The sequence below is a fragment of the Xenopus laevis genome, chromosome 5L (assembly GCF_017654675.1).
Source record: "Xenopus laevis strain J_2021 chromosome 5L, Xenopus_laevis_v10.1, whole genome shotgun sequence".
In the NCBI taxonomy this organism is placed as follows: domain Eukaryota; kingdom Metazoa; phylum Chordata; class Amphibia; order Anura; family Pipidae; genus Xenopus; species Xenopus laevis.
The window spans coordinates 68,009,861-68,037,683 of record NC_054379.1 but is presented as its reverse complement, the minus strand read 5'-3'; the positions used below and the strand labels follow the sequence as shown (position 1 = coordinate 68,037,683).

At 35.0% G+C, this 27,823-nt stretch overlaps 1 protein-coding gene across 50 annotated transcripts in view; it reads left to right on the top strand.

Moving 5' to 3' along the window:
* Positions 1–24,426, top strand: part of trdn.L (triadin L homeolog) — a 374,840-nt gene extending 350,414 nt beyond the window's left edge. For 49 of the 50 annotated variants that reach the window (XM_041562894.1, XM_041562885.1, XM_041562883.1 and 46 more), the window contains 11 exons: positions 2,870–3,034; positions 3,287–3,454; positions 3,785–3,940; positions 5,637–5,786; positions 5,873–6,064; positions 7,515–7,679; positions 9,345–9,509; positions 13,149–13,313; positions 18,415–18,576; positions 20,514–20,681; positions 22,624–24,426. In XM_041562894.1, the coding sequence (XP_041418828.1) occupies positions 2,870–3,034; positions 3,287–3,454; positions 3,785–3,940; positions 5,637–5,786; positions 5,873–6,064; positions 7,515–7,679; positions 9,345–9,509; positions 13,149–13,313; positions 18,415–18,576; positions 20,514–20,681; positions 22,624–22,778 (1,811 nt within the window). In that variant the 3' untranslated portion in view covers positions 22,779–24,426. The remainder of the gene's footprint in view (positions 1–2,869; positions 3,035–3,286; positions 3,455–3,784; positions 3,941–5,636; positions 5,787–5,872; positions 6,065–7,514; positions 7,680–9,344; positions 9,510–13,148; positions 13,314–18,414; positions 18,577–20,513; positions 20,682–22,623) is intronic. The other variant, XM_041562854.1, reaches the window with a different exon arrangement.
* The last annotated feature ends 3,397 nt before the right edge of the window (positions 24,427–27,823 follow it).

Below are 27,823 nucleotides of genomic sequence, written 5' to 3'. Positions count from 1 at the left end.
CTAGTGGCTATTAATTCAGGTTTTGTATGACTCATACCTGTTGAGTCAATTATTTCAGTCATCACCGGAGGGGAGGAGTGATTTTTCGTTAAATAGGCTAAACGTTTTCCAGCACGCTCCCATTGCTCGAAAAACTTGGCTTTTGAAAAAAGTAGTTTCCTTTTAGCTTTGGTGTTTTGGTAATTGACATAGTTTTTGTGCTGTTTACAGATCACAGGTATTGAGGGACCAGATGTTGTGTGGCCCTGCTTTCGCACATTTGTACTTGCCTTGCCAAAGCCTCTTCCTCCCTTACTAAATTGCGCTTCACAGCAGTGTTTTCCGCACTCAGAATCCCCCAAATATATGCTTTAAAAGCATCCCAGACCACCAGGGGACTGGCTATGCTATTATTATCTGAAAAAAATTATATTTTAGCTCTATTTGCTTGTCTATATCTAAAATATCTAGCCACACTGGATTCAGCGACCAGTTCCTACGGGTATTAGTATTGGTCTGATCCCATTTAATCTGTAAAGGGGCATGATCAGATATTCCTCTTGGTAAATATTCTGTTATTAAAATATATTTAATTGGATACATAATGACATATGTAGAAAAAAATATTTACTCACAATATTAATAAATATATATATATATATATATATATATATATATATATATATATATATATATATATATATATAATGTGAGAGAGAGGTAGAGAGAGTGAGAGACATTCTGTTAGTTGTTCTGCTACAACAATGTTAAAATGAGTATGTGTTGTGCAACTTGCCAGGGTTTGGAACTATTAAGGTTTCCACGTCACACAATGTTGTGCATCCCTTTATACATACTATTTTATGAAATACAGATCAATAAGCCACCAATATGTAATTAACATGCATAACACATAGTAACACAGTAAGTTAGTTGAAAAGACATCCATCCATCAAGATAAACCTTTCATTTCTATAGAGAACCTGCCTAAATGCTAGTTGATCCAGAGCTAGGTGAAAAAAACCTTTGTAAAGCAAAAACCTTTGAAATCCTTCCAAGATGGCAATGTTACCAGTCCCTGGATCAATTATGTCACTTGTATCAACTTGTACTATGAGCTATCTTCCATAACCCTGTATTTCTTCACTAGTAAAAAGCCATCCAAAGCTATATAATGTATCAACCAGTATGACTGATTCAGGGAGAGAATTCTACAGCTTCATAGCTCTTAAAGAACCTTTTCCAAATATTTAGACAGAACCTCCTTTCTTCTAACCGGAATGGGTGCCCTCTTGTCAGCTGGAAGGACCTACTGGTAAATAAAGCATTAGAGAGATTATTATATGATCCCCTTATATACTTATACATAGTTATCATATCATCCCTTAAGCACCTCTTCTCCAGCATAAACAATCCTAACTTGGTCAGTCTTTCTTCATAACTGAGACTTTCCATACCTTTCATCAACTTCGTTACTCTTCTCTGGATGCTCTACAATTCAATAATATCCCGTTTGAGCGATGGAATCAAAACTGTACTGTGTATTCTAGATGGGGCCTTACCAGCGCTCTGTAAAGTGGAGGAATAACCCCCCTTCTCCTGCGAATCTACCATGAACAGCTCAATATTTTGTTTGCCCTTGTATCTACTGACTGGCATTGCTTGCGACAGCCATGTTTATTATCTACAAGGACTCCAATGTCCTTTTCCATTATAGGTTTGCCTAATGCAGTCTCATTAAAGGGGACCCATCACCCAAACAAATTATTCCAAATCCTATTTTATCACATTAGTCAAGTAAAATTAACTTTAATTGCACTATATAAATTATTTGATTCTTGTTTCCTTCAGTCTAGGAATTCATAATTATAGCAAACAGGCAGGAGCCATTTTGTGGACATTGTTTTTAAGGAAAGCCTTGCATCATCTCAGAATCTTGTTTGTGCATCAGAATGGGGGACCTGATGTCCATCCCCATGCACTGGCTACACAATTAAATGTTGAACAGGACAGGGGAGAGCAGTGGCATCTAGTAATTGCTGAATGTAAAGTTAAATTAATTGTCTGCCCCGCCTCTATGCCTAAGGCATAGAGGAGGGGCAGACAATATTTGATTGACAGCTGAGATTTTTAAATGAGCTTACAACAACTATGAATGCTTTAATAAAAAATAGAAATTGGATTTCATGTTTAATTTGAAAAGGACTTTTATTACACAGATTTTAGTGTCTCTGTGACAGGTTCACTTTAAGGGTATAATTGGCTTTCATATTTTTACTTTCCAGGCGCATGACATTGAATCTCATCTGTTACTGTTGACTTAGCAAATATAACCTACATAATATAAAATTGCTCATATTGCTCCTTCAAGCACCTCTGCAACTGGCAATAATATATTTTTTAATGACATCTAAAAAATAAATCATTATATTAAATTGATGCACAATATACGCTGAACAATTTAACATTATGTTATAGTATAGGTTGGGTATATGTCCCCATAAAACACTGATGCAGTAAAATAAAAAGCACACAATATACATAAGATGAAAAATATCATGTGGTTTGAATGAATTTGTAGCACTGTGGATGTAATTTAAACACATAACTGATTGTTTAATTACTATCAGTTTCTATTTATGTTACCCAATGAGACATACTAAATGCCAGATGTACATGGAGTGTGCATGGTGTCAATACCATGGGAAAATATTTTTTGGGAGATACAGACATTTTTTATATTTATGAATCCTACTCAAGCTGCATATAGTATGCCAATAGAATTGTCCATCCCCTTTCATAAAATACAGCGCATAAGGGAATTTAATGATTGCCTCTGTGCTGCTGTGCGGTAATAAATAATAAACAAAAATTGTTTTTGTTTTCTCAGATCCTCTTTATTTCTTCCAGTGGGTCTCAGATGGAGTGCTTAGTAGTCTTAATGAATATGGAATTCTTAAGTTCTTCAATACTACTTATTTATTAAATACAACTCAAGCTTTATGGACTTTTGAAATGCCCATTTCTATGGCGTTTCCTACACTAGAGGGAAAAGGTAAGGTGGGACCACATTTTAATGATCCTCCTCCTCCTCAATAAAAAATATATTATAAGTATATTATAGTTTTAACTAATATTATCAGCTGACTGAAGACCACATCTTGAATGTGCAGTGAAATTGTGGCCCTCTTCAAGAAGAAATCTCTGCTACTATATATACAGCAGAATCCATATCCTTTTATTGTAAATTTGCCATAAAGTTTTTTTTATTTTATTTTATGGACTATACCTGTTTTTACTCCCTTAGATCCTCTTCATGTCTTCCATTGGGCCTATGAAAACATGTACAATGGTATAAATGAATATGCAATTATTCCTTTATTCAACGCAACATCAAATTTATTGAAAGCATCTCAATCTTTATGGACTATGGAAATGCCTATTTCTATATCCTTTTCTCCACTGGAGGGTATAGGTAAGGTGGAAATTAATTCTAATAATATACCCTAAATAAAAGGTTTTGTATATTTTTAAATATATTGTATTGATGCATATATTATATTGTCAGCTTGAAAACAGGTAAAACATTTTAAATATCTGAAAATGTAGCTTCAAAATAGCTGCTCTTGATTGACTTTCTCAGGAATTGGTAACCTTCAGCAATCAAAATGTTTCAAAATTGTAACTCCCAGTTCAACAGACAGATGAATGCCAACTGTTGAGCTTCATGGTTTTCTTTCCCTGAGCTAAATTATATAATGTAAAGGTAATATTTAGTAGTCAGCAGTTTTCTTTATTCCTTCAGATCCTCTTCGCTTCTTTCATTTGGTCTATGAAGAAGTGCAAAGAGGTCTTGAATATGGAACTTTATACTTCTTCAACGTTACATCTTTCATCAACACATCTTTATGGACTTTTGAAATGCCCATTTCCTTCCCCAGTTTTACTCTGGAAGGCACAGGTGAGGAGGACCAAATTTTAAACATGTGCACCCCACCCTAACAGCTTTAAATTTGTTAAAGGGAGACAATCGCAAACATTGGACAGATGAATATTTTTTTATGCAGTTGTTTAATTATGACTGTTTATCTTGAGAAAGGCTCTTAAAAAGAGCCAAAACTTGTTGACACTGGAAACTAAGCTGTAACTAGGTTAAATCACTTTTTAGAACCCTTGGAGTGGCTGATGATATGAATAAATAAATAAACATAAGTCCAATTCACTGCTATGGCTAGTTGGGTGGCACCCCCACCAGGCCGTGGCTACACAGCTGCTTGTTTATGTAAAATACAGTAGTATTGTGGAAGACAACACATAACTTTTACCACTGTAGGACAACAGTATATTATATTTTAATTTATTCAGACACTTTCTTTTTTTGTGTTACTGTTCCTTTAAAAACCAATTAACGCTGTAAGTGGAATTACAGAAAATAACAGAATATTACAGAGTAAAATTACAGGATAAAACAATATTAGTAGCTCTAATGACAGCTTGCATAAATAAAAATAAAAAATATAATACTATTCTTATATGAAAGAAACATATTGGGAAACAAAAAAACATATCTGCAATTCATTAGCTAGGAAATGCTTTTCACTGGGTTAGACACAGAAGGAAAATGGAATATCTTTAATGTTGCTGAAAGGGGAACTTGCGCAAAAATGAAAATTTAATATAAGCTTCCTCACACTGAAGTAAGAAACTTTCTAAACACAATAAATTAAAAATTCTGCATGGTTTCTGAACTAATCAAGTTCATCTTCACTATTCTTCTCTCAGCATCTGTTTCTCTTCATTTTGTCTTCATTCAGCAGTTGGGTGTAAGATGAATGATCCAATATATTTTAAAGGGGGGGAGCTTCCTTTTCTAGCAGATAAATTAGAGCTCACTCAAATAACTGATTCCAGTACAAACATAATCTAAGGAAAAACTGCCTTTTGCAGAAATTCTGCATGTAGAGAGACATAATTTCTGATGATTTCTTTCTCTGAGTGAGCTCTAATACATCTTCTAGGCAAAAGGAGCCCCCTATAAGATATATTGGATCATTCATCTGACACCCAGCTCCTGAATGATGACAGAATGAAGACAAACAGATGCTGAGAGAGGAATAGTGAAGATAAACTTGACTATTTCAGAAACAGTACAGAATTTTTACTTGATTGTATTTAAAACGTTTCTTATTTCGATATCATGAACCTTATTCTAAATTTTCATTTCCGCGATAGTTCCCCTTTAATAAATATACATCCGTAAATTCCTTGTAAGCAAGGAAAGACATTGCAAAACCTGTATGGTTTGATAGAAGAGTTGGTGTTGCTTTTAAAAAACAGGCATGCACAAAAGCTATTAGACATGTTAAAATAGAGATGAACAGGGTACCGTAGCAAGGGGTTAATTTAATTTGAAATATATAAAAAATATAAAAATATATAAAAATAGTAGAGTAGGACACATATAACAAAATTTAACATATCATTTAACCATTGTGGGTCTCGAACAAATACGTTTGGTCTAGCACAATTATGCTTCCATTTTTTTGAGAGCAACTTACCTGTATCTGTTTACTTTTGTTTTGAGTTCAATGGCTTAACCTGAAATTCAAATTATCTGAAAATCTCCAGATTTACAATATGTCTCTTTACCTCCACAGATACTTTTCAATACTTTCATTGGGTCTACGAGGAATCACTAAGTGGTCTTAATAGATCTGGAATTCTTAATGTGTTCAATATCACAACTCATGCTTTGTGGAATTTTGAAATGCCAATGTCTATCTCCTTTCCTACCCTGGAGGGCATAGGTGAGGTTGGACCAAATATTAATGGCACAACCCTAAAAATAATTTACAGTTTGATTAATGCACAATAATTTTCTTCAATCTTTCAGATCCTCTCCTCTTTTTTCATTGGATTTATGAGGAAACACTGAATGCTCTGAATAATTCTGGGGTTTTGAACCTCTTCAATATTACTTCTTTCTGGGATACATCTCATGCTTTATGGGATTTTGAAATACCAATTTCTATTACTTTGCCTACGATGCCTACACTGCCTACACTGCCTTCACTGGATAGCATAGGTGAGTTGTGACTTATATTGTATTGTATTTATTGTTTCATTTTACTAATATTATCAGCTTGGTGAATGGGCCAAATGGCTCAAAGAGGCTTACAAGTATTAGAGGGATACATTTTCAAGTGAAAACACTGGAGAATTAAAATCAATGTTCAGTTTAATTAAGAAATTAAATTCTACTGTTAGCATAATATAAAATCTGATTTACAGTTTGTGTTTTTAAAGCAGCCAGTTATATTCTCACCAAACACCTCCTGTAAATTGGATTTGAATCCAATGAGCCTGTGTGCACTCACACACAGTGTAGCTGAAGCACAAGTCAGCCCAAATATGCATTTCCGGGATAACCACAGCTTCAGCTTCACTGTGTGTGAGTGCAAACAGGCTGATCAGATTCAAATCAATAGAGCAGGGGTACTGAGCAGATCTGCTTCTCTCAGCCTGCAAAAATATGCAGGCTGACAACAGCCGGAGTCTTCAGCCTGTGTGCCCATAGCCTAAGATGGGGATAGCTCCAGGGTTCCCAGACCAGCCTGTGTAAATAGATGCATTTATGCTAATGTTTTTCCTTCATTCAGTTTTAATTTAGTAATGGGCTGCTATAACATCCCTAAAACTGTGTAGATCTTCATTTTGATAAAATAAACGCAAAGGGCCAGTCCCCTGTTTCGTAACTATCTTTTGAGTGCCGGTACCTTATCTTATGCCCTTTTGGAGAAATGGGACTTTCAAAAATATTTATATTTTTGTGCATTAAATAAATCTTTATGATATGTTAATATTAAAAAAAATGTATTTTTTTTGTTTTAAAAATTGTTGGCACTGTAAAGCATTGTCAGCAAATGTCTTATTACAGAATGGAATTAAACATACCAGCATATTTTAGCCAAGGAAATGGCTCTAAAATCAAAGAGCACAAAATGCTCTAAAACTGTCTGGCAATAGTGCAAAATCTTCAGTGAAAGGGTTTATTATTTAAATTGTATCTCATTCAGTCTTGGAATTACTCAGGAGCCATTTTGTGGACACTGTTATTAAGACCAATTATGTATCACCCCAAAATCTTGTGTATGTACCAGAATGGGGAAACTAATTCCCATGCACAGTGCCCTACATTATTATAGAGTCTGAGGAGGGAAGGGGAAATGTGAGGAGAGCAGTGACATGTAGAAAGTGCTGAATGGAAAATGAAAGTAATTGACTGCCCCACCTCTATGCCTCAAGCATAGAGGCAGGGCAGGTAATATTTCATTGACAGCTCAGATATTTAAACACCTTTATAGCAGGTATGGATGTTTTAATGATGACAATAATTTGTGTTTCATGTTGAATTTGCAAAGGACTTTCAATAAGCAGCTTTTTATGTGTAGGTGACAGGTCCACTTTAAAGTTTATCTAATTAACACATTATTTAAAACACACTATTACAAATGTATGCTATATTATTTCCTCAGATCCTCTTAGTTTCTTCCATTGGATCTATGAGGAAGTACAAAGTGGTCTTCATAAATATGGAGTATTTAACTTTTTCAACACTACTTCTTTCTGGAACACAACTCGTGGTTTATGGAATGTCGAATTGCCTATTTTTATCTCCTTGCCTACTCTGGAGAGTTTAGGTGAGTTGGGACTGAATTTTAATGATTTAGCAGTGAGCATAGCTTTGTTTTTTTTTGCAGAAGCCAGTGTTTTGTTACATTTAGCCTGTTTGATAATGCTGCACTGAAGTAATACCATCTATTAAGGTTAGTATGCGGGATGTGCAGCCAGGCCCCCCCTCCCCCCTCCGTACGCAATTTTCACTTCAGCTTCGCTGAGCGAGCTGCCGGGGGGGCCCGAGGGGATGCAGGCCCTGGTCCAATTACACCCCCTGCACCCCCGGTAGTTCCGCTACTGATTAAGTTTAGTATTAAGGAATTACGGTGGATTTGTTAAACAATGGTGCAAAATTTCTGTAAAAGTTAGAAAAAAAATGCAAATTGATTATAAGGAATTCCAACAATCAGGGCCTCTTCTGTCATGAGGCAAGGTGAGTACCTTGTGGAAAAAAGATGCTTCTGGTAACTTTAAAGAGATAGTAAGACCAAAATTGAAAGCTTCTTTTTATTTCCCCTATATTTCTCTATGAAGGGACTGTCATATTTGTGCAGCAGTAGTTAGTGATGGGCGAATTTGCGCCATTTCGCTGAAAAATTAGCGAATTTCGCGCGAAATTCGCTAAACAGCGCTGGCGTCCGTTTTTTCGAAAAAAAAAATTTTGACGACGCAAATTTGCGCCTGGCGAATAAATTCGCCCATCACTAGCAGTAGTCTGTTAATGTTAAAAACTGTAACTGACAGGTTGAAAAGGGTCAATCAGGTTGGCAAAACAATCAGCTTTAGGAACTTCAAGTTTTAATTATAAAAGCAGACCTATCAGGAAAAAAATCAACATGACCTATTGGTAACTTTGGGAGGCACATTTATCAAGGGTCGCATTTTGATTTCATGAGTTTTTTTTACCTCTAATGATTTTACTTCAAATTCGATTGGGGGGTTACTTATTAAAAAAAAAAGAAATATTTAAAAACTATGATGGATTTTACTGTCCCGAAAACTCTAATCAAATTAGATTTGAATTCGACCAAACTCGAATCGAGTTTTTTCTCTGAAAAAAACTTGAATGTCAGGAAGGCTACAAACATCCCTTAATAAATCTGCCCCTTAATGTACTTTAATACTTTGAAAAGTGGTAGGAATAGCACTGCACACAATGTGTACAACTGTGACATTATGCCATAAAATCTGTTTTTCACAAAAATAAAATGTATCCAGCCCTCCCCTGCTGAAATACTTACCTGGGTGGCAGCAAACTGCTATACAAATGATTATTCTTGTTCTGCTGGATCAGAGCACAAACAGTGGGGTGCAGTGCCGGGCCAAGCTGGCCAGAAGCCTTGGGCAACCCGGCCAACCATGCCGCCCCTCCTCGTGCATACATGTAAGCAAGCGTACAGGCGTGAAAGAGCATGCATGCTGAGGAAGGTTGCATGTGTGGAAGAGCACACATGCCAAATTGCCACTGCAGTTTGGGGAGAACAAGGGTCCAAACTAGAGGAAGGCATCAGAAGGCCCTGCTACTTTTGCGCCCTAGGGATGTGCCTCTTCTGCCTACCCCTAGTTTTGGCCCTGGTGTGATGTGTAAATGTACAGTCCAGAAGGAACACATCATATGTGTGCTTTTATAATACAGTAGCTTTTTCTGTCCTGCCCCTTAATAATCACTGATTATTTTGTAAACACAGATCCTCTTCCCCTCTTCCAATGGGTGTTTGAAGAAATGTACAATGGCCTTAACACATATGGAATTACAAAATTCTTTAACACTTCTTCATTCTGGAATGCAACTCATTCATTTTGGAGTATTGAAACATCCGTTTTTGACTACTTTCCTACACTGGAGAGTATAGGTGAGTTGGGCTGATTTCAGTCATACCCAGCCTCTCCCCCACAAAAAGTTTATTGTTTGATTTGGACTAATATTATTGTAATTATTATTATTAGTAGTAGTAGTAGTAGTAGAATTATTATTATTAGTAGTAGTATAATTATAAATCCAGTGAGTTCAATATTTTTCCCCATCAGGAAAGTGTTATCATACACATACATATGTAATCAGAGCACTTCCCATGTTAATTGGAGTAAAACATAACTTTTATTATAGATGTTAATAAATCACCTCAGGACAAAAACACACCACAAATGTGTGAACAAATATTTACTGTACAGTATAGTGCAGGGATCCCCAACCTTTTTCACCCGTGAGCAACATTCGGATGTAAAAAGAGTTGGGGAGCAACACAAGCATGAAAAATTTTCCTGGATCAAGCCAAATAAGGGCTGAAATTGGCTATTGGTAGCCCATATGTGGACTAGCAGCCTACAGGAGACTCTGTTTGGCAGTACACCTGGTTTTTATACAACCAAATCTTGCCTCAAAGCCTGGAATTCAAAAATACGTGCCTGCTTTGTGGCCACTGAGAGCAACATCCAAAGGTTTGGGGAGCAACATGTTGCTCACGAGCTACTGGTTGGGGATCACTGGTATAGTGCATGTTATGCCAGGATGCTCCCATATGGGTTGGTCCTAGTCAACTGCCCTCCCTCTTCTCTGTTCATAAAAAATGTAAATCATAGTTTATTAGTTATCTGATATTCAAATAACATTTAAATGACAATTCTGAATTCAAACCTTTTTGTTGGACTGTCTCCAGTCTTTGTATCCAAAAATATAAATCCTGTAGAAAGTGACAAGATATTCTTCATTACCAATTTGACTTCTGGACCTACATCTTTTTCAATTTATCCAGGAAATCATGTCTGTGTGTCTACAAAATATGTTTATTTCTTAACAAAATTCTGAAACTCATAATTTACAAACTAAGATAGAGGTTGTGTAACCAAATTAATGGCTACAAAAATGTCCAATATTGAGGATTAGCAACAACTAAAAGTGTTGCCCAATGGAATTTAACATTTAGTAACTTAGTACCTTTGTATCACACTTTATCACACAACTGTATTGCTCTGTCTATTAAAAATGCATTGCATCACCAAGTACAACATTGATTTGTTCACTATGTACTAATAAGGGCACACATTAAAGCCAAAAAGGAATAACAGACTCTGCTTCTTGACTTAGCTACGCCTAATTAATGATTTTTAAACAATAACATGTTTGCTGCCAAATTATATACAACAGCACACCTGAGGGTGGGTACAATTTTCTAATTTTACACAGCAAACGTGCCTACTACCCAAAGCAATTGAATAGAAATGTTACATTTATTCACAAACAATCCCAGTTTTGGAATTCTATAGTGGCTCAACACTGGGCAATGTGCTTAACACAAAAAGCTTTTACCTCAGTACACTGCCAACAGGGTTGTAAGAGCACCAATAAACTAGAATAAATAAAGCTGTAATCTAGGTGGGTTCAGGTAAAAATGGTTTCTATGTCACAACATTTAGCATTAGGCTACTAATTTATTAAAGGCAGCTGTTGAAACAATAGTTGTCACTGATAAATGTACCAACCAATATAGCAAATGGTAATAGTTCAGAATCTGCAACTGGATTAATGAGCCGCCAGACTGAAACACCAGGAACAGGAACATTTTGTAAAAAAAAAAAAATAATAATAATAATAATGGAAAGCAAATGAAAATAGTCTTTATTTCTGGTGAGCAATATAAAGACAATTGAACCTAAAAAATGTTTGGAAGTTGACCAACTCCTTTAACTGCACACAATAGACATCTTTATTCATTCTGAATTCATGAAAATGTGCTCCAAAATGAACTTACTTAAGTACTTTCCAGAGTAGCCCCAAAGCTTCCCCGTGAGGCAACTTTGGGCGACATCGAAAAAAGAAGTGTTCCGAGTGCCATCCCCCCAGCGATTTACATTCTAGCCGGTGGGATGGCAGCTCAGGGAGATTAGTCGCCCGAAGAAGAAGCGATTTGTCACTGGGCAACTACTCTCCCTAAATAGCAACATCTGTCTCTGCCCTAACAGTGGCGAGCATAATTGCACCCTCGCAACATCCATCTATTGAAAAGTAGGATTTACATCACAGAGCCCAGTGCTCTGTTGTAAATCTGCTAGAAGATGTTACTGCTTTACTGTCTACAAATTTAGCAGCGGTAACAGGGGATAAGAAAAAAAATGGGGGGGTCCAGTGTAACAAAAAATGTAAGTAGTAAGGTAAACTTACCAATACTATCAGGGGGTCCAGGTGCTCAAGCCCCAGACCTTCAGCTCGGGGAGGCAATATTAGACATGTAGATTTCAACGGTAGACTGGCACAAAAACTGGACTTCACTCCAAAAATAGATGCAAGTAAAAAAGGTTTTTTTATACTATAGGAACATCTCAGATGGAGGCCTTATGCGTTTCGTACCTTCATAGGCTGTATTTTCTCATGGTATAAATACAAATGTTTGTTCTGTAAATATGTCATTTTATCCATTTTTATTTCCATTTTTCTATTTATACTTGTTTTTATCTCTTCTGGATAAGCCAGTCACTAATGCTACATACAAGTGCACAGAAGGTACGAAACGCGTAAGGCCTCCCTCTGAGATTTTTTGTATAAATAAAACTTTTTTACTTGCAGACACCAATCTCATTTGCAATCTTATTTGCAATCCATTTGCGAATATTTTTGCACAATGCTAATTCGCACAAATGGAAATACAGACACAGCAGTGCAAAATTTCAGTGCAATCTGCTATAGACAGTATAGCCATGCAGATTTTTTTTTGTGCCAGTCTACCGTTGAAATCTACATGGCTATACTGTCTATACGGAAAGACAGACACAGCAGTGCAAAATTTCAGTGCAATCTGCTATAGACAGTATAGCCATGCAGATTTTTTTTTTGTGCCAGTCTACCGTTGAAATCTACATGGCTATACTGTCTATAGCAGATTGCACTGAAATTTTGCACTGCTGTGTCTGTCTTTCCGTTTGTGCGAATTAGCATTGTGCAAAAATATTCACAAATGGATTGCAAATGAGATTGCAAATGAGATTGCAAATGAGATTGCAAATGAGATTGGTGTCTGCGACTATGCAAGGATGTTGACAGTAATTTAAATTCACAATTCGCAAAAACTGTTTTGTGAATATTTTCTCTGCCACCAAAGTTCTGGTGTAACTCAAATGAATCATGTGCATAAATATTCATAATTTGCAATTACATATTTTAAAATCCCTTATGGAAATTTGCAGTACAAATAATAATTCGCAATTCTGTTTGCATATTGAATACACTTATCCTTGTTTATAAATATAACCATGCACAGGGCAAATATTTTCACTGTGTGAATCATTCTGAGTGTGAGTTTATAAATTAGCCCCAAGGTATTTTTAAACTTTAGTGCTATTGCGCACCTACACTTATGTCAACCAAATAACTTAATTTAAGGTATAACTTCATTCTTATTAGAGTTGTTTGTCTGTGAACTTCAGGGTTTCTTTCATGTCTAGCTTAATTAAAATTCAAATTTGCTTTAAAATTGTCAAATTTTATTTTATTACTCCAGATCCTCGTTGCTTCTTCCATTGGGTGTATGAGGAAGTGCACAACAGTCTTAACAAATATGGAACTTTTAACTTTTTCAACGCTACTTCATTTCTGACTGCAGCTCGTGATTTATGCACATTTGAAGTTCCCATTTCCATATCCTTTGCTTGGCTGGAGAGCATAGGTGGGTTAATAGATCAGGATATAACTAATCCTTCCATTGCTGTTTTTCAATAAGAAGGGTGTAATATTGTTTTCCTGGCTTATATCAGTGATATCTGTAACAGCTAAGAAGACTAGTGATGGACAAATTTACCCCATTTCGCTTTGGCAAAACATTTGTGAATTACCCACGAAATTCGTGAAACAGCGAAAATTTTGCAAAACATGAAATTTGATGCCCACATCAATTTTGGTGCCAGCATTAAAGTCAATTGGTGTCCAAATAATGTTGATGCGTGATGGTTTTTATGTCCAAAGTTTTTTGACGCGTACGAATTTTTGAGAATTTATTCGCTGAAATGTGGAAATTCGCCACAAATTCGCACCTGGCGAATTAATTCACCCATCACTAAAGAAGACATACAAGAAGACAAGTGGTATACAAAATAATATCCTATCACACAGACATATAAAATAAAACTTCAGCAAAGATGTTTTAATTACTGCTCTGATAAGGCTAATGGCACTGGCACATGACTTCAATGTGCCCCAATTCCCCATATAGTAGTGAGCAGTGGCAGGAAGGGCATCCACTTGTCAGGCATTTTGACCAGAAGACATTAAAGGGGTGGTTTACCTTTAAGTTAAAGGGAATGTCAACCCATAAAATATAAAATAATATTTTTCCCTAATAAAAGAGAACATAATCCTAAGCAACTTTGCAATATTAAAAATCTTCTGTGTCTTTAAGTTATTTGTATATGAATTGCTATTGAAAGCAATGTTTGTCTGTCCCTTTCTATTCTCTGCCCTGATGGCTCAGACTGTTGATACAATGTACTGTAAAACAAGCCGGCTATTCACCAACCTGTCTTTGCCTGAGTCAGACTTTTGCAACATTGTTTAAAAATTAACAACCAGGAATTAGGCAAATTCTGCTTTCAATAGCAATTGTTTTTACAAATAAATTTAAAAGCTCTGCAATATTTAATAAATGTATGATACACAAGTCATGAATATCCTGGACAAAAATGATCCTTATAAGCGATGCTTAGTGATGTCATCGGTTATAATCAGAGTTTAGCAATGTCATTTCTGTCACATGACTCACTGAAACATTATATTAAATATAATATAATTATAATAAATAAAGTACCCCCTGTTGGAAAATATGAGACTATTAGAAGTCACCTAGGAGTTCCATGACCTGTATAAAAACACTTGACATTTGGCACTTTCAGTTTGTTATAGATTGGTTAATTATAAAATTTTAATTGGTCTTTATTTTTTTATAGTTTTAGAATTATTTGCCTTCTTCTCCTGACTCTTTCCAGTTTCAAATAGGGGTCACTGACCCCATTTAAAAAAGAAGTGCTATGTAAGGCTACAAATTTATTGTTATTGCTACTTTTTATTACTCGGCTTTGTATTCAGGCATTCTCCTATTCATTTTACAGTCTCTAATTTAAATAAATGCATGGTTGTTAGGGCAATTTAGAACCTAGCAGCCAGATTGCTAAAATTGCAAACTGGAGAGCTACTGAACAACATGCTAAATAACTCAAAAACCACAAATAATAAAAAAATGAAAATCAACAGAGTATCATTCTACATCATACTAAAAATGTATTTAAAGGTGAATTACCCCATTGACGGTGTGTTTACCAGGCAAAGTCAACACTGAGTGCATACTGACAGGCAGATATCTTTTCTGTCAGTGCACACTAAAATAGGGTCATTAGGCTAAGCAAACCATTGCTTGCAAACATCTCTGAAGTTTTGGTGATTTCTTCACAGGATGTACAGAAAAGATCATAATACTCTTTCAGAAGAGTTCTGTTACCTGGATTGGATTGTATTGCATTGCGAGTATTAAACATATGTCACATGCCCTCACTTTTGCAATTTTGAAATGCATCCCTATTTTTATGTATCATTTGCTCTGACACATTTTTGAAGCTTCACATAATACAATAAACCTGTTTAGGGCAAAATTAATTACATCTTTTGAGACTTGCCTTTAAACTCTATCTTAAAAGAAAAAGGCCTTATAATGGCTAATAATTATTTTTATTCCCTCAGTTCCAATTCATTTCTGTATTCATACTGAATCTATGAGGACGTATGCAGTGGTCTTAATGATTATGGCATTCTTAACTTCTTTAATACTCTTTTCCAGAATGCAACATGTTTTATAGAATTTTAAAATTCCTGTTTCTGTAGCCTTCTGTAGAAATCTTAATGACACCCCCCTCCCAAAGAATATGGTAATTGTGTTTTCACCTATATTATTGTGTTGTTATATAAGCCAAACAGTTCAATGGTCTGAAGCATTGGTTTAAAGTGTGGTACAGAGAGTTGAGTCATTATTTTCATGTAATTCATACACAACAGATTTCCATCTAGAAAATAAGTAAAATTTAGATTTGTTTCATATTTCTTTTAGCCTGACACATTTTGGTCCTTTTGGAGTTTTAAAGTAAAGACATTAGGTGTCATTTACAACTGCAAATCCAGTGTGCACCCACAATGCAATGTAATTTTGACATGACTGTATGTGTGGCTGTGGTAGTTAATGAGCCCTATTTAGCTAAGTTTTAGGCAGGCAAGTTTATAGTTTGTGTTTTTGAAGCAACTAATAATCTATCTGAAAATACGCAATAACATTGGGGTAATTTAGGACAGTAAGGCCAGTGTACAAAGAGTATAAATTACTCTGCCAATGTTGTTTTTCTGCAGGCGGGGTTTCATAATATTTTTTCATTATCATTATGTCAGTGACTCCCGTAACAACTAAGAACATAACAAGTATAACAAAATACTAGTGGACGAATACCTTCAAATAACCTGCATCACAAAGAATAGTTATGCAGTTAGTGGTAGCAAACTTTTATAGAGAAATTTACTCCAATTCTACTGGTAAATATAAATAAAAGTATAGAGAGGGGGGTTTACAATTCCTACTGCATCTTCTCTGTGACATGATGCAGCATTTCTCTGCTGCCCTAGAATGTACAGTGTAGATAGCTGTATTATTTCATTCACTCTGGGAAAATAAATCTCTGCCACTTCATAAGTAACATCAATTACTCTTCAGTGCTTACAATAGTACAACATATCTGCCAGTGCATATCAACATTAGAGCATATTAAATATACAGTATGTAGTAGACCATTCTGTAGCTGTAGGTATGTTGTCCATATCCACAGTGTCCTATTTACATAGTAGTCCATTAAGTTCAACCTTTTAACCAACCTAACTGCTAGTTGATCCAGAGGAAGGCAATAAAACCCCATCTGAACTCTCTTCAATTTGCCTCAGAGGGGGAAAATTCCTTCCTGACTCTAAAATGGCAATCAACTAGTCCCTGGATCAACTGATACTATGAGCTATATTCCATCACCCTGAATTCCCTCACTTGCTAAAAAGTCATCCAACCCCTTTTTAAAGCTATCAATATATCAGCCTGTACAACTGATTCAGGGAGAGAATTCCACATCTTCGCAGTTCACTGTACAAAATCCCTTTCCGAATATTTATCCGGAACCTCTTTTCTTTTAATCGGAATGGGTGACCTTGCGTCAGCTGGAAAGACCCACTGGTAAATATAGAGATTATTAGATGATCCATATATATATATATATATATATATATATATATATATATATATATTTATATATATATATATTTCAAAAAGGTAAGATGCACACTGGGATCCTTTATATATTTTAAAAGGTATATTTTATTAAATACATGTTAAAAGGGTCAAAGTTACGGTCTGTTCCTGAGACCTTTATCAAGACCAAGCTCTTGAACAGCTCAGGAACAGACCGAAACGTTGACACTTTAAACATGTATTTAATAAAATTTACCTTTTAAAATATATAAAGGTGTGCACCTTACCTTTTTTGAATTTTGTATGCAGCTTTAATTGGTAGCACCTGGGTCGATTTTTCCTAGTGGTGTGCTGAACTATTTGTACTGTATATATATATATATATATATATTTATCATATCACCCCTTACGTGCCTATTCTCCAGCAAGAACATCCCCAATTTGGCCAGTCTTTCCTCATAGCTAAGATTTTCCATTCCTTTTACCAGCTTAATTGCCTTTCTCTGGACCCTCTCTAATTCAGTAATGTCCTGTTTGAGCACTGGAGACCAAAACTGTACAGCATATTCTAGATGGGGCCTTACTAGTGCTCTATACAGTTGTAGAATGACCCATTCCTGCCGTGAATCAATGGCCCTTTTAATACAGCTCAAAACTTTATTTGCCCTTGATGCTTCTGACTGGCATTGCTTGCTACAGCTAAGTTTATCATCTACAAGGATTCCAAGGTCCATTAAGGGTATAAGTGGCTTAGATATTCTCACATCCTCGTTGCATGACTTTATCACCATTGAATCTCATTTGCCACTTAGCTGCCCAGATTACCAGTTTGTCAAGATCCTGTTGCAAGGATGCAAATCCTGGATGGGATTAATTGGGCTGGATAGTTTTGTGTCATCTGCAAACACTGATACATCACTTACAATACCCTCCCCTAAGTTATTAATGAAAAGGTTAAATAAAAGTGGACCCAATACCGAGCCCTGAGGGACCCCTCTACGAACCTTACTCCAAGTAGAGAATGTAATATTAACAACCACCCTCTGTACCCGATCCTGTAGCCAGTTTCCTGTCCATGTGCAAACGACTTCATTAAGCCCAACAGACCTTAGTTTAGAAAGCAGTCGTTTGTGGGACACGTTATCAAACGCTTTGGCAAAATCCAAATAGATCACATCTACTGCTCCCCCACTGTCCAGCATCTTACTTACATCATCTTAAAAAGCAATCAAATTTTTCTGACATGACCTATCCTTCATAAAACCATGCTGATTGCTGCTCATAATGCCACTAGGACAAAATTTTGAATGTGATCCCTTAGCAAACTTTCAAATAATGTACCCACCACAGATGTCAATTATTAAACTGTGTAAAATGTTTTATATAAAAAATCCATATATAAAAATGATTCATTAAAAATGGTTATATTTTTGAAGCTGTGTATTTTAATGTTATATTGTTAACATAATGGCCATATAACATGCAATTATTATCTTTATTCCTGCAGATCCTCGACACTTCTTCTATTGGGTCTATGAAAGCGTGCTCACTAGTTTAAATGAATATGACATTATTCATTTCTTCAATACCACTTTGCTGAATGCATCTGATGCTTTATGGAATTTTGAAATGCCCATTTCTATCTCCTTTCCTACAATGGCTGACATAGGTGAGGTTGGATTATGAAAAAAAAATATTCAGTGTTTTCTGTCTCATCTAAATATATGTCTGTGTGCCCCTCTGTTGCTACTTGTCTGGAAGGTACATGTACTCTACTTACTGGTACCTTATACCTTACTTGGTCTTACCCAGAATCACTTCAGCCAGTTGCAACTCCCACTGGAGCATAGGTTACATGCAACTCCATCTAAAAAAACAAATAGTCTGTAAGGCTGCAAATCTATCTATCTGCTACTTTTCATTACTCATCTTTCTGTTAAGGCCATTTTCTATTTATATTTCAGCCTCTTATTGAAATCAATGCATGGTTGATAGGACAATTTGTACCCTCCTTCCTTCACACTATGGCACTTGCACACTACAGCTATATAATTAGAAACTGGTGTTATGCATTTAGCTAAATTTTGAGCATAAATTTTGAGCTTACATTTTTTTTTTAAATTTAGCTAAATTTAGAGCTTCAAATTTTGAGAAGAAGTGAATTTTTGATCTCTAGTGTGGGTGACATTGATTCAGTTTTCATTTTAAAACTGTCTTCTGCACAGATATAGGAACGGGGGATGCCCCTTGCAGGTTGCTGGTGCTGTTTGACATTAACTTTATCCCACTAAGTTATATGAGGGATTTTAGCTAAACTCTCCTTGGGCCCAGTTCTTTGTGCATTAGAACAATGTGTGACCTGAGAACTGTATAACTGCACTAATCCACAATTTTTCATTTATTAACTATATTAGTACTGGAGAGTCATTAATTTAACAGCCTTCATTCATGAACTTTATGGACTGTATGAACTATTATTAATTGTGATTTATTATCATAGTAAGTTAGGTTGAAAAGATGTACGTGTGTCTTTTTTCAACCTAACTTACTATGTTAATAAATCACAATTGATAATAGTTCATACAGTCCATAAAGTTCATGAATGAAGGCTGTTAAATTAATGACTCTCAAGTACTAATATAGTTCATAACTGAAAAATTGTGGATTAGTGCAGTTATATAGTTCTCAGGTCACATATTGTTCTAATGCACAAAGAGCATAAGTTCAACCTTTTAACCTGCCTAACTGCTAGTTGATCCAGAGGAAGGCAAAAACCCATCTGAAGCCTCTCCAATTTGCCTCAGAGGTGTAAAAATTCCCTGGATCTACTTGTACTATGAGATATTTTGTATAATACTGTATTCCCTCAATTGCTAAAAAGTCATCCAACCTCTTTTTAAAGTTATCTAATGTATCAGCCTGTACAACTGATTCAGGGAGAGAATTACACATCTTCACAAAGGAAAGCATTAGAGAGATTATTATATGATCCCCTTATATATTTATACATAGTTATCATATCACAGCACCTCTTCTCTAGCATGAACATCCCCAATTTGGCTAAGATTTTCCATACCTTTTAACAGCTTAGTTGCCCTTCTGTGGACCCTCTCTAATTCAGTAATGTCCTGTCTGAGAGCTGGAGACCAAAACTGTACGGCATATTGTAGATGGGGCCTTACTAGTGCTCTATACGGTGGAAGAATGAATCCTTCGTGTCGTGAATCAATGCCCCTTTTAAAACAGCCCAAAACTTTATTTGCCCTTGATGCTGCTGACTGACATTGCTTGCTACAGACAAGTTTATCATCCACAAGGACGCCAAGGTCCTTTTCCATAATAAATTTGCCTATTGCAGTCCCATTAAGGTTATAAGATTTAGTGGTAATGAATTCATCCCTGATTAATGTAATTGTTTTTTAGTACATGAAATGCAGCTATTTATTGTTGTAATTGACGAGGTGTAAAAAGGTAGGCCAGTCGGACAGTTTTAAATAGCTCTGGTCTTATCAATCCTTAAAAAATACATGGGGGGATCATTAAATATCTGCCACTGAAGTGTTTTGAAATTCTAATCTGTTTAAAAATAATAATTTCTTTTTCAAGCAGATCCTCTTTATTTCTTTCACTGGGTCTATGAGGAAGCAAAAAATGGTCTTGACAAATTTGGAATTCTTAACTTTTTCAATACTACTTCTTTCTGGAATGCAACTCATGCTTTGTGGAATTTTGAAATGCCAATTTCTATCTCATTTCCTACACTGGAGGGCACAGGTGAGATGGAACTGAATTTGGAGCCTTACATCCTATCAGTATATTTTTGTATCAAACCTTTTAATGTTGACTTTTTTTACATTATCTAGAAGGTGACCCAATGATTCTGAAAATTTTAATATCAAAAATTCAAATGCAATGCAGGTTAAATTAGTCTGTAAAGGTATGAGATAGCTTAACTGAAAACCTGATATCCAGAAAGCTCCAAATCACCCAAAGCCATCTTCCGCTGAGTCCATTTTAACCAAATGATTAATTTTTTTCTTAATTCTAAAAATTATAAAATATTTTTTAAGTTATGGTGTTCCAAATGTCAAAAAAGACCCTTTTCTAGAAAACACAAGATTGCAATCCTTCAGAATAATAAATCACATACCTGTACTACCATACCAACAATATTGTGAAATTGCTACAAAATAAGATCAAAGATCTCTACAAAAGTTGCTCTATCTTTTGAAAACTTAAACATATGTGGAGCACTATATAATTTGTTTTTCTGAATTTTTGCCCAGGGCTCCTGTTACAGCTAGAAAGACATGTTGGGTATATTTATAAAACTGTGTAAAAAGCGGCAAAAAAATGCAATTTATCTCTTTTGCATATTGAATAACTATACGACTTTTGCTGTTACATACATCAAAATGTATGTGTAAATGGGAACTCATCTACATTTTTAAATGAAAGAAAACGAAATTCTTAGCAACTTTTCATTGTATATTAAAATTAATTTCCTGCTCCTTTCTATTCACTTAAAAGATTTATGAAGACGTGTGCAATTTATTATATTATGTAAAATAATGTTGATAAAGATCAGCACACATGGTCTGGCATTGCTGCTTAAAAAATGATGTACAAGTTTTCTACTGGTTTTTCTTGACTGCATACCTCAGTGAAAATCCAGTGTAACTGTAAGCAGCCATTTGAAAATATGATGGGAGATACGGTAATCATCCATCACAACTTTTTACAATTTTTTTTCCTAGAGCGACTTACTTGCCGGAACTTACTTGCCACTTAAATTTTCCCCAATGAATAATTGGCAGCAAGTCTAAAGCAGCATTGCATAACGGTGTCAAATCCAGCATTTAGACAGCATAAAAACATTTAAATGTTCTGTTTATTTTACACACAACAATATATACTTAGGGGCAGATTTATCAACGGTCTAAGTGAAAATTCTAATTAAAAAGATTCGAATTTCAAGCTAATTTTTGTGGACTTCAACTAGGGAATAGTCCAAATTCGATTTGAATTTGAAACAAATTGGAAAATTTGAATATTTATCATGTACTGTCTCTTTAAAATTTCGACTTCAATTGCTGTTTTAGCCTATGGGAACTTCCTAGAACCTATTTGGAGTCAATTGGTGGACTTTGAAATATCAACGTTTTTTTTAGGAAAAACTTCGAAACAAATTCTATCTAATGCGCCTCGGCCAAAAAAAAAATAGATTTTTTGATAAATTTCGATTGGTATTATTTAATTCGAATTTCGAAGTTATGTGAGTTCAAAAAACTCGAAATTCGGCCCTTGATAAATCTTCCCCCTAATATACACTGAAAATATGGTTAAAATTACATTTTCTTTCATTATGGAAAATGGAGGGTTTTTTTTTATTTTAATCTGTCTCACAATTTTGTTTTCTATTTTTTTGAGATTTGAGATTTGATTTGAGATTTGATTTATAATTGTGTTCCCAAAAGATAACTTTTTCTGCAGCAAAACACTTAGAAATGCTTTGTGGCATTTCAAATTGCAAGAATAATTTTGTTAGACCATAATAAATCAGTCTTGAATACACAAAGAATATCTTTCAAAAAAAGAAGTTGGTTAATGCAGAGAAATTACAGTTACAGGATTTTTTTTTATCCCTCTTTGATGCATAATATAATTTGCACTGAATATACAGTAGCTAGTAATTCTTATTACTTATCATTTTCAGATCTTCTTAGATTCTTCCAGCAGCTCTACGAGGAAGTACTCAATAGTCTTAAAGAATATGTGTTTCCTTACATCTTTGACTCTCCTGCTAGTGATGATAAAAGCCCTGGCTATGCAGCATCTGAGGAGAAGACAGCACAAGTGCATGGACAATAGACTGAACCACTAATAAGTTGTTAAAATTCCTAATTTTAGGGAAAGCCATGCTGGCTTTACTGAGAGTATAGGTCCAGCAGCAGGTCACAAGGCAGAGAAGGGTATTGTTATATGCTAGTACAAAAGGAACAAGATGTTTCATCTCAGGGGTGGCAAGTTCTGCACAAACATGAGAGGCTGACATTAAAAAGATAAGCGTTTGAGCCTTTCATTCATTAACCTGAGAAATTATCTGACATATACAGTACAGTATTTTCAGTTGTCTGTCAGGAAAGGAAAACTGGTCAGCTCCTTTAAAATAGGGATTGGCAGTATCATGTGGTAACTGTAGACATATAAGTATAAATACATTACATTGTAGATCATTTTTGTTTTTTTTTTACGTGTCTGTGATGTCTATGCACTGCACTGAGTAATAAGAATCTACAACAGAACAAAGAATGCTGTTGTGACTTATGTTTCTAAGGGAAAAAAAAGTTTTTATGCATTAAGCAGCTTATGCAATTGTTGGTTTTTGATGTCATCCTTCACCCTTCAGTAACAGACTATCCTGCACTGATGGGAACAAATATGTGGAAGCATATTAATTACATTCTTGGAGAAGCAGCTATCTTAGATTCGTATTAAAATGTCTAGTGAATGTTCTCATCAAAGTTGCAATTCCATTAACTGTCAAATATATTTACTTTTTTGCAACATGCAATATTATCCCATGTAATTAAATATATTCATTCACTCACACTCCTGCCGTCTAAAAAGTATAAAAGGTGTATATGACCCAACAAGGCAACAATTTATAATCAATTAGGTAATCAGTTATCTTTAAAGGTTTTTAATTACTTTTTTACATTTCTTTAAATAAATGTAGAAAACAACATTCTACAAGAAAAAGGAACAGGGAAACAGGAACATTGTACACAACCAATTTATTCTTAAGGGTATTTTTTTAAATGTCTGTAGAGTTGCAATGCTTTGTGCACATAAGGGCAAGCATTGCTTTAATCATGTGTAGCAGCAGCTTTAATCTGTGAAATGGATATGTGGAATATAACATCTAGAACTATGATCCCAGATCTTACAGTCCCCATAGACAGCCTGGAGGTGCAAAATTATTATGATATTTAAGTGTATTTTCTACAACTGAAGGTCCATAATTATCTAGAGAAAATAATTTAGACCCATTAAATAAAAATGAAAAATGTAGAGTCCACATTAAATATGTTAATTTTAAACAGAATAAACATTACGTGCATAAGACAACTGAAGAAAACTGTGAAAAGGTTCACTCTAAAAACATTATAGCCTGGTATACTGGGTGAATGTTGTCAATCAAAATACCCAATATTTTCCTATTTTCCTATGCGTTTTTACTCATGGTAGCCACAATACAACTTTAATCTTTACCACTCTTTACCACTCTGTTTAGAATTCTATCCAGGTAATCACAAATTAACTTAATCACCACAATATTTATATTCAGAAATAAATAATAAAATATAGGGGAATATATTTCTAAGAAAAATTCTAGAATGTATTATTAGAAAATGACAAAACAGAAAGCATGATGAAATTAATTATTTTAAAAATTGTCTTAAATGTTTGTCAAATATAACTTCTGCATAGTAAATAAACATTGTACTTTTGTGTATTCCTTATTTTTTATGTTTATATATATGTTTCTCGCTACCCTTACATTATACTTGTTATTTGTTCAGTAAACTATTACTTAACAGGTGATGTAATCAGCAAGCTGAAATAACACTACTCACAGTGCTTCATACAACTTATATGAAAAAAGGGAAGAAAAAGGGAAGAAAATGCTGCACCATATGGGGCACTCACCCTTGAATAGGAACTATGATGTTAAGACAGAAGATGATGTTCAGGGTGCAGTATAATAAATAAACACACCCATTAGGAATCACTGGGGTATATCAGGAGTGCCCACACTTTGCTAATGTGAGGTCTACTTTTATTGATCATGTCCCATTTTGATCTATTCTACACCCATTCGTGTCCCATGGAAATATTACTTAAATACTCATTAATGGGAACATGTGTATTGCTATATTTAACAAATATGTATTTCTTAACCTTAACATATTAAATATCTGAATGAAAATCAAGAAACAGGAGATTTAGACAAGCTGTTGACAGTGTCTTGAGATCTACTGATCACTGGCTAAAGGTCTACTGGTAGATCCCGATCTACCCTTTGGGCACCCCTGGAGTATATTGTACAATGAATCCCTAGTAGTGATGGGCAAATCTGTCCCATTTTGCTTTGCCAAAAAATTGCATGACAGTGAATATGAAGTCAATTTTTCACTTGACTGTTTTCCAAACCTCACTTTTTTTCACAATACATTTAAGTCAATGGATTTTTATATGAGGTGATTTGCTTTACGTTTTACCTTAGGAAGAATTTACTAAATTGGCTACTCAAAGATCCATCCAGTTAGCTTTAACTGGAATGCACAACTGCACAGCATCAATCTGACAGCTTGCCTATCATCTTAAAGGAACAGTTCAGTGTGAAAATAAAAACTAGATAAATAGATAGCCTGTGCAAAATAAAAAATGCTTTCAATATAGTTAGTTAGCAAAAATGTTATCTATAAGTCTGAGTTAGTCAGTGACTTGAACGGGGGCCATATGGGACATAACTGTTTAGTGAGTTTGCAATTGATCCTCAGCATGCAGCTCAGATTCAAAAGCAACAGTTATGACCCCTGTAAAGTTCCCTCAAGTCACTGTTTGGTTACTGCCTGGTAACAAATCTGTGGAAACCAATTGAGCTACAAAGCAGGAAGTAGTGTTCAGGCTATTATGTTACACATCCAGTCACTCCAGCACTTACATTATTGGCTAACTAATTATTTTAGATTTTTTTTTTATTTTGCACAGCGTATCTATTTACCCAGTTTTCATTTTTACCCTTTAAAGGGGATGTAAACCCAGTCATGAGGTCATACCAGTGACAGTTCACCTTTTGATAAATCCTATAGAAATGAATGAAGAGAGGCAGTATTTTACTCTAGTGAACTTTTGAGATCTCTAACTTCATTTTTTGATAAATATACCCAATTTTTAAGGAATCAATGTTCTTTATGGTTCCAAGGACAGAGTATATTCATGCAACCCAGTAATTTTTAACAATCAGCATCCTGTCAGCTTTCAAGCTTTATGTTACAGTACAAGTATGCAAGGGATTAGATCTGTATAAATTAGTAGAATGAAAATCCATGAGGAGAAAATGTTTTCCTGAGAAAACTTAGATCACTTACCTTAAAAACACATTAACACATTCAAATGACCTTTAATACATTAACAAATTTCCAGCATATTTTTTGGGAGGATTAAAGAACATATGAGAAGGTTAGGAGAGAAAGGAGAAAGATTAAATGTAACAATAACAAGTGTTTCTTGCCTTAATGGCTACTTGCTATTCTCAATCGATTCTCTATCATTTTTGAGGTTTAAAACCCTGAGGTGTAAAACTTCCTGAGCTTTAGCATTGGTCTATCAATGGAGGATCATTCTACTGATATACTAGACCAATGAAATCAGTTTAACGATATAAACAGCACCTTTCTGTAAAATCCATGATAGTTATACAGATATCTCAAATATATAGTATAAAACCCATTCCAACAGGAGTGAGAAGATAAAAAAAACTCCCCAAATGTATCTCCCCATGACTCTGGACTAATGCTACAGTATATGTTATTCTATTTTTATTATGCTTTCATTTTGGGTGATTCACTTACGTGAAATACTGGTGGAATATAAGGGGTCCATGGTAGTTAGCCTGTTTGTCACTAGTGGATTAATATACTATCAAATCCATCTTTACCCTGCAGCTCTGATGATTAGCTTATGACCAGGTGCAAGGTAATTCCCTTCAGCGACATTCTCTCTTAACACACTGTCCTGCTTTTATTTTCCACCCATACCCAAAACAACATGTTAAGGGATATCAGAATTTTGGGATAAGGAATGAACAAGGAAGTTATGCAGAATGAGGCAAGAACAAGAATGGAGATAAAAGCCATGGACAATAATAATACACATCACCCTCTTATGTAATAAAAGTGTTAGCATACAAGTGTTTGGAATGAGCCAGGGAAGCTAGTGGATAATAATTCTTGGGTACGCAGTCAGACTCGATGACAAAGTATCCAGCGGTTGTGTGTACCAACATTCCTGGGAAGGAGTGCAGCAGAGGAACACTGAAGACAGAACAAGGGGTAAAATAAGGGCAGAGTCATACATAGTAGCGATTGAAGCGAGTACCAAGGGGTAGAAAGGAACAGAACTGGATTGCAGCCTGGGTCATACACAAGATATCACAAATGTGGTACCAAAGGATATTAGAAGACAGGCCAAGTTTCAAACACTGACTAGATTTCTGGAACACAATGACTTCATCACACTAAATTGCTGGAAGATCCCAGCTCTAATGCACAAATCTTTTGATAAAGTGTGATAAGAAAATTTATTTCAGCATTAATTTTTAAGAATTCTGAGTATTTTGCTTCTCATCTGGGCCAACTGCATAATATGCTATACATCTTCCAGATTTTTCTTGGTTCAAATTACCACACTAATAAATAGTTTATAAATAGTATTTAAGTTTATAAATACTATACATATTGTATGCGCCAGAAAATCAGCAACGACAGGAGTGCTCCGCACTTTAGTTAACCTGTTCAGATGTTTTTTCTGATGCGATAAATTATCTCTGTCTATTTTTTGTACAGTATATTAATCAATTAAGTAGTAGATTGACCACATATATGTGTTTATTGATCAGTGTGTGTTAATTTCAGAAGGAAAAATTGTGCTCATATTAATATGTGTATAATGCATTTCTGCAGTATTCTAAAAAACTGGAAATGATCATCATTAGAATCAAGGTCAAAGTATTGAAAGAGATGCAGAAGCAGTTTTAAGTATGTCTGCAGGATTCTAGAACAACAGACAGCAGGAATGGCTCATGAATAACAAACTAAAATTATGGCTCATGTAAAATAGGTTGCAAA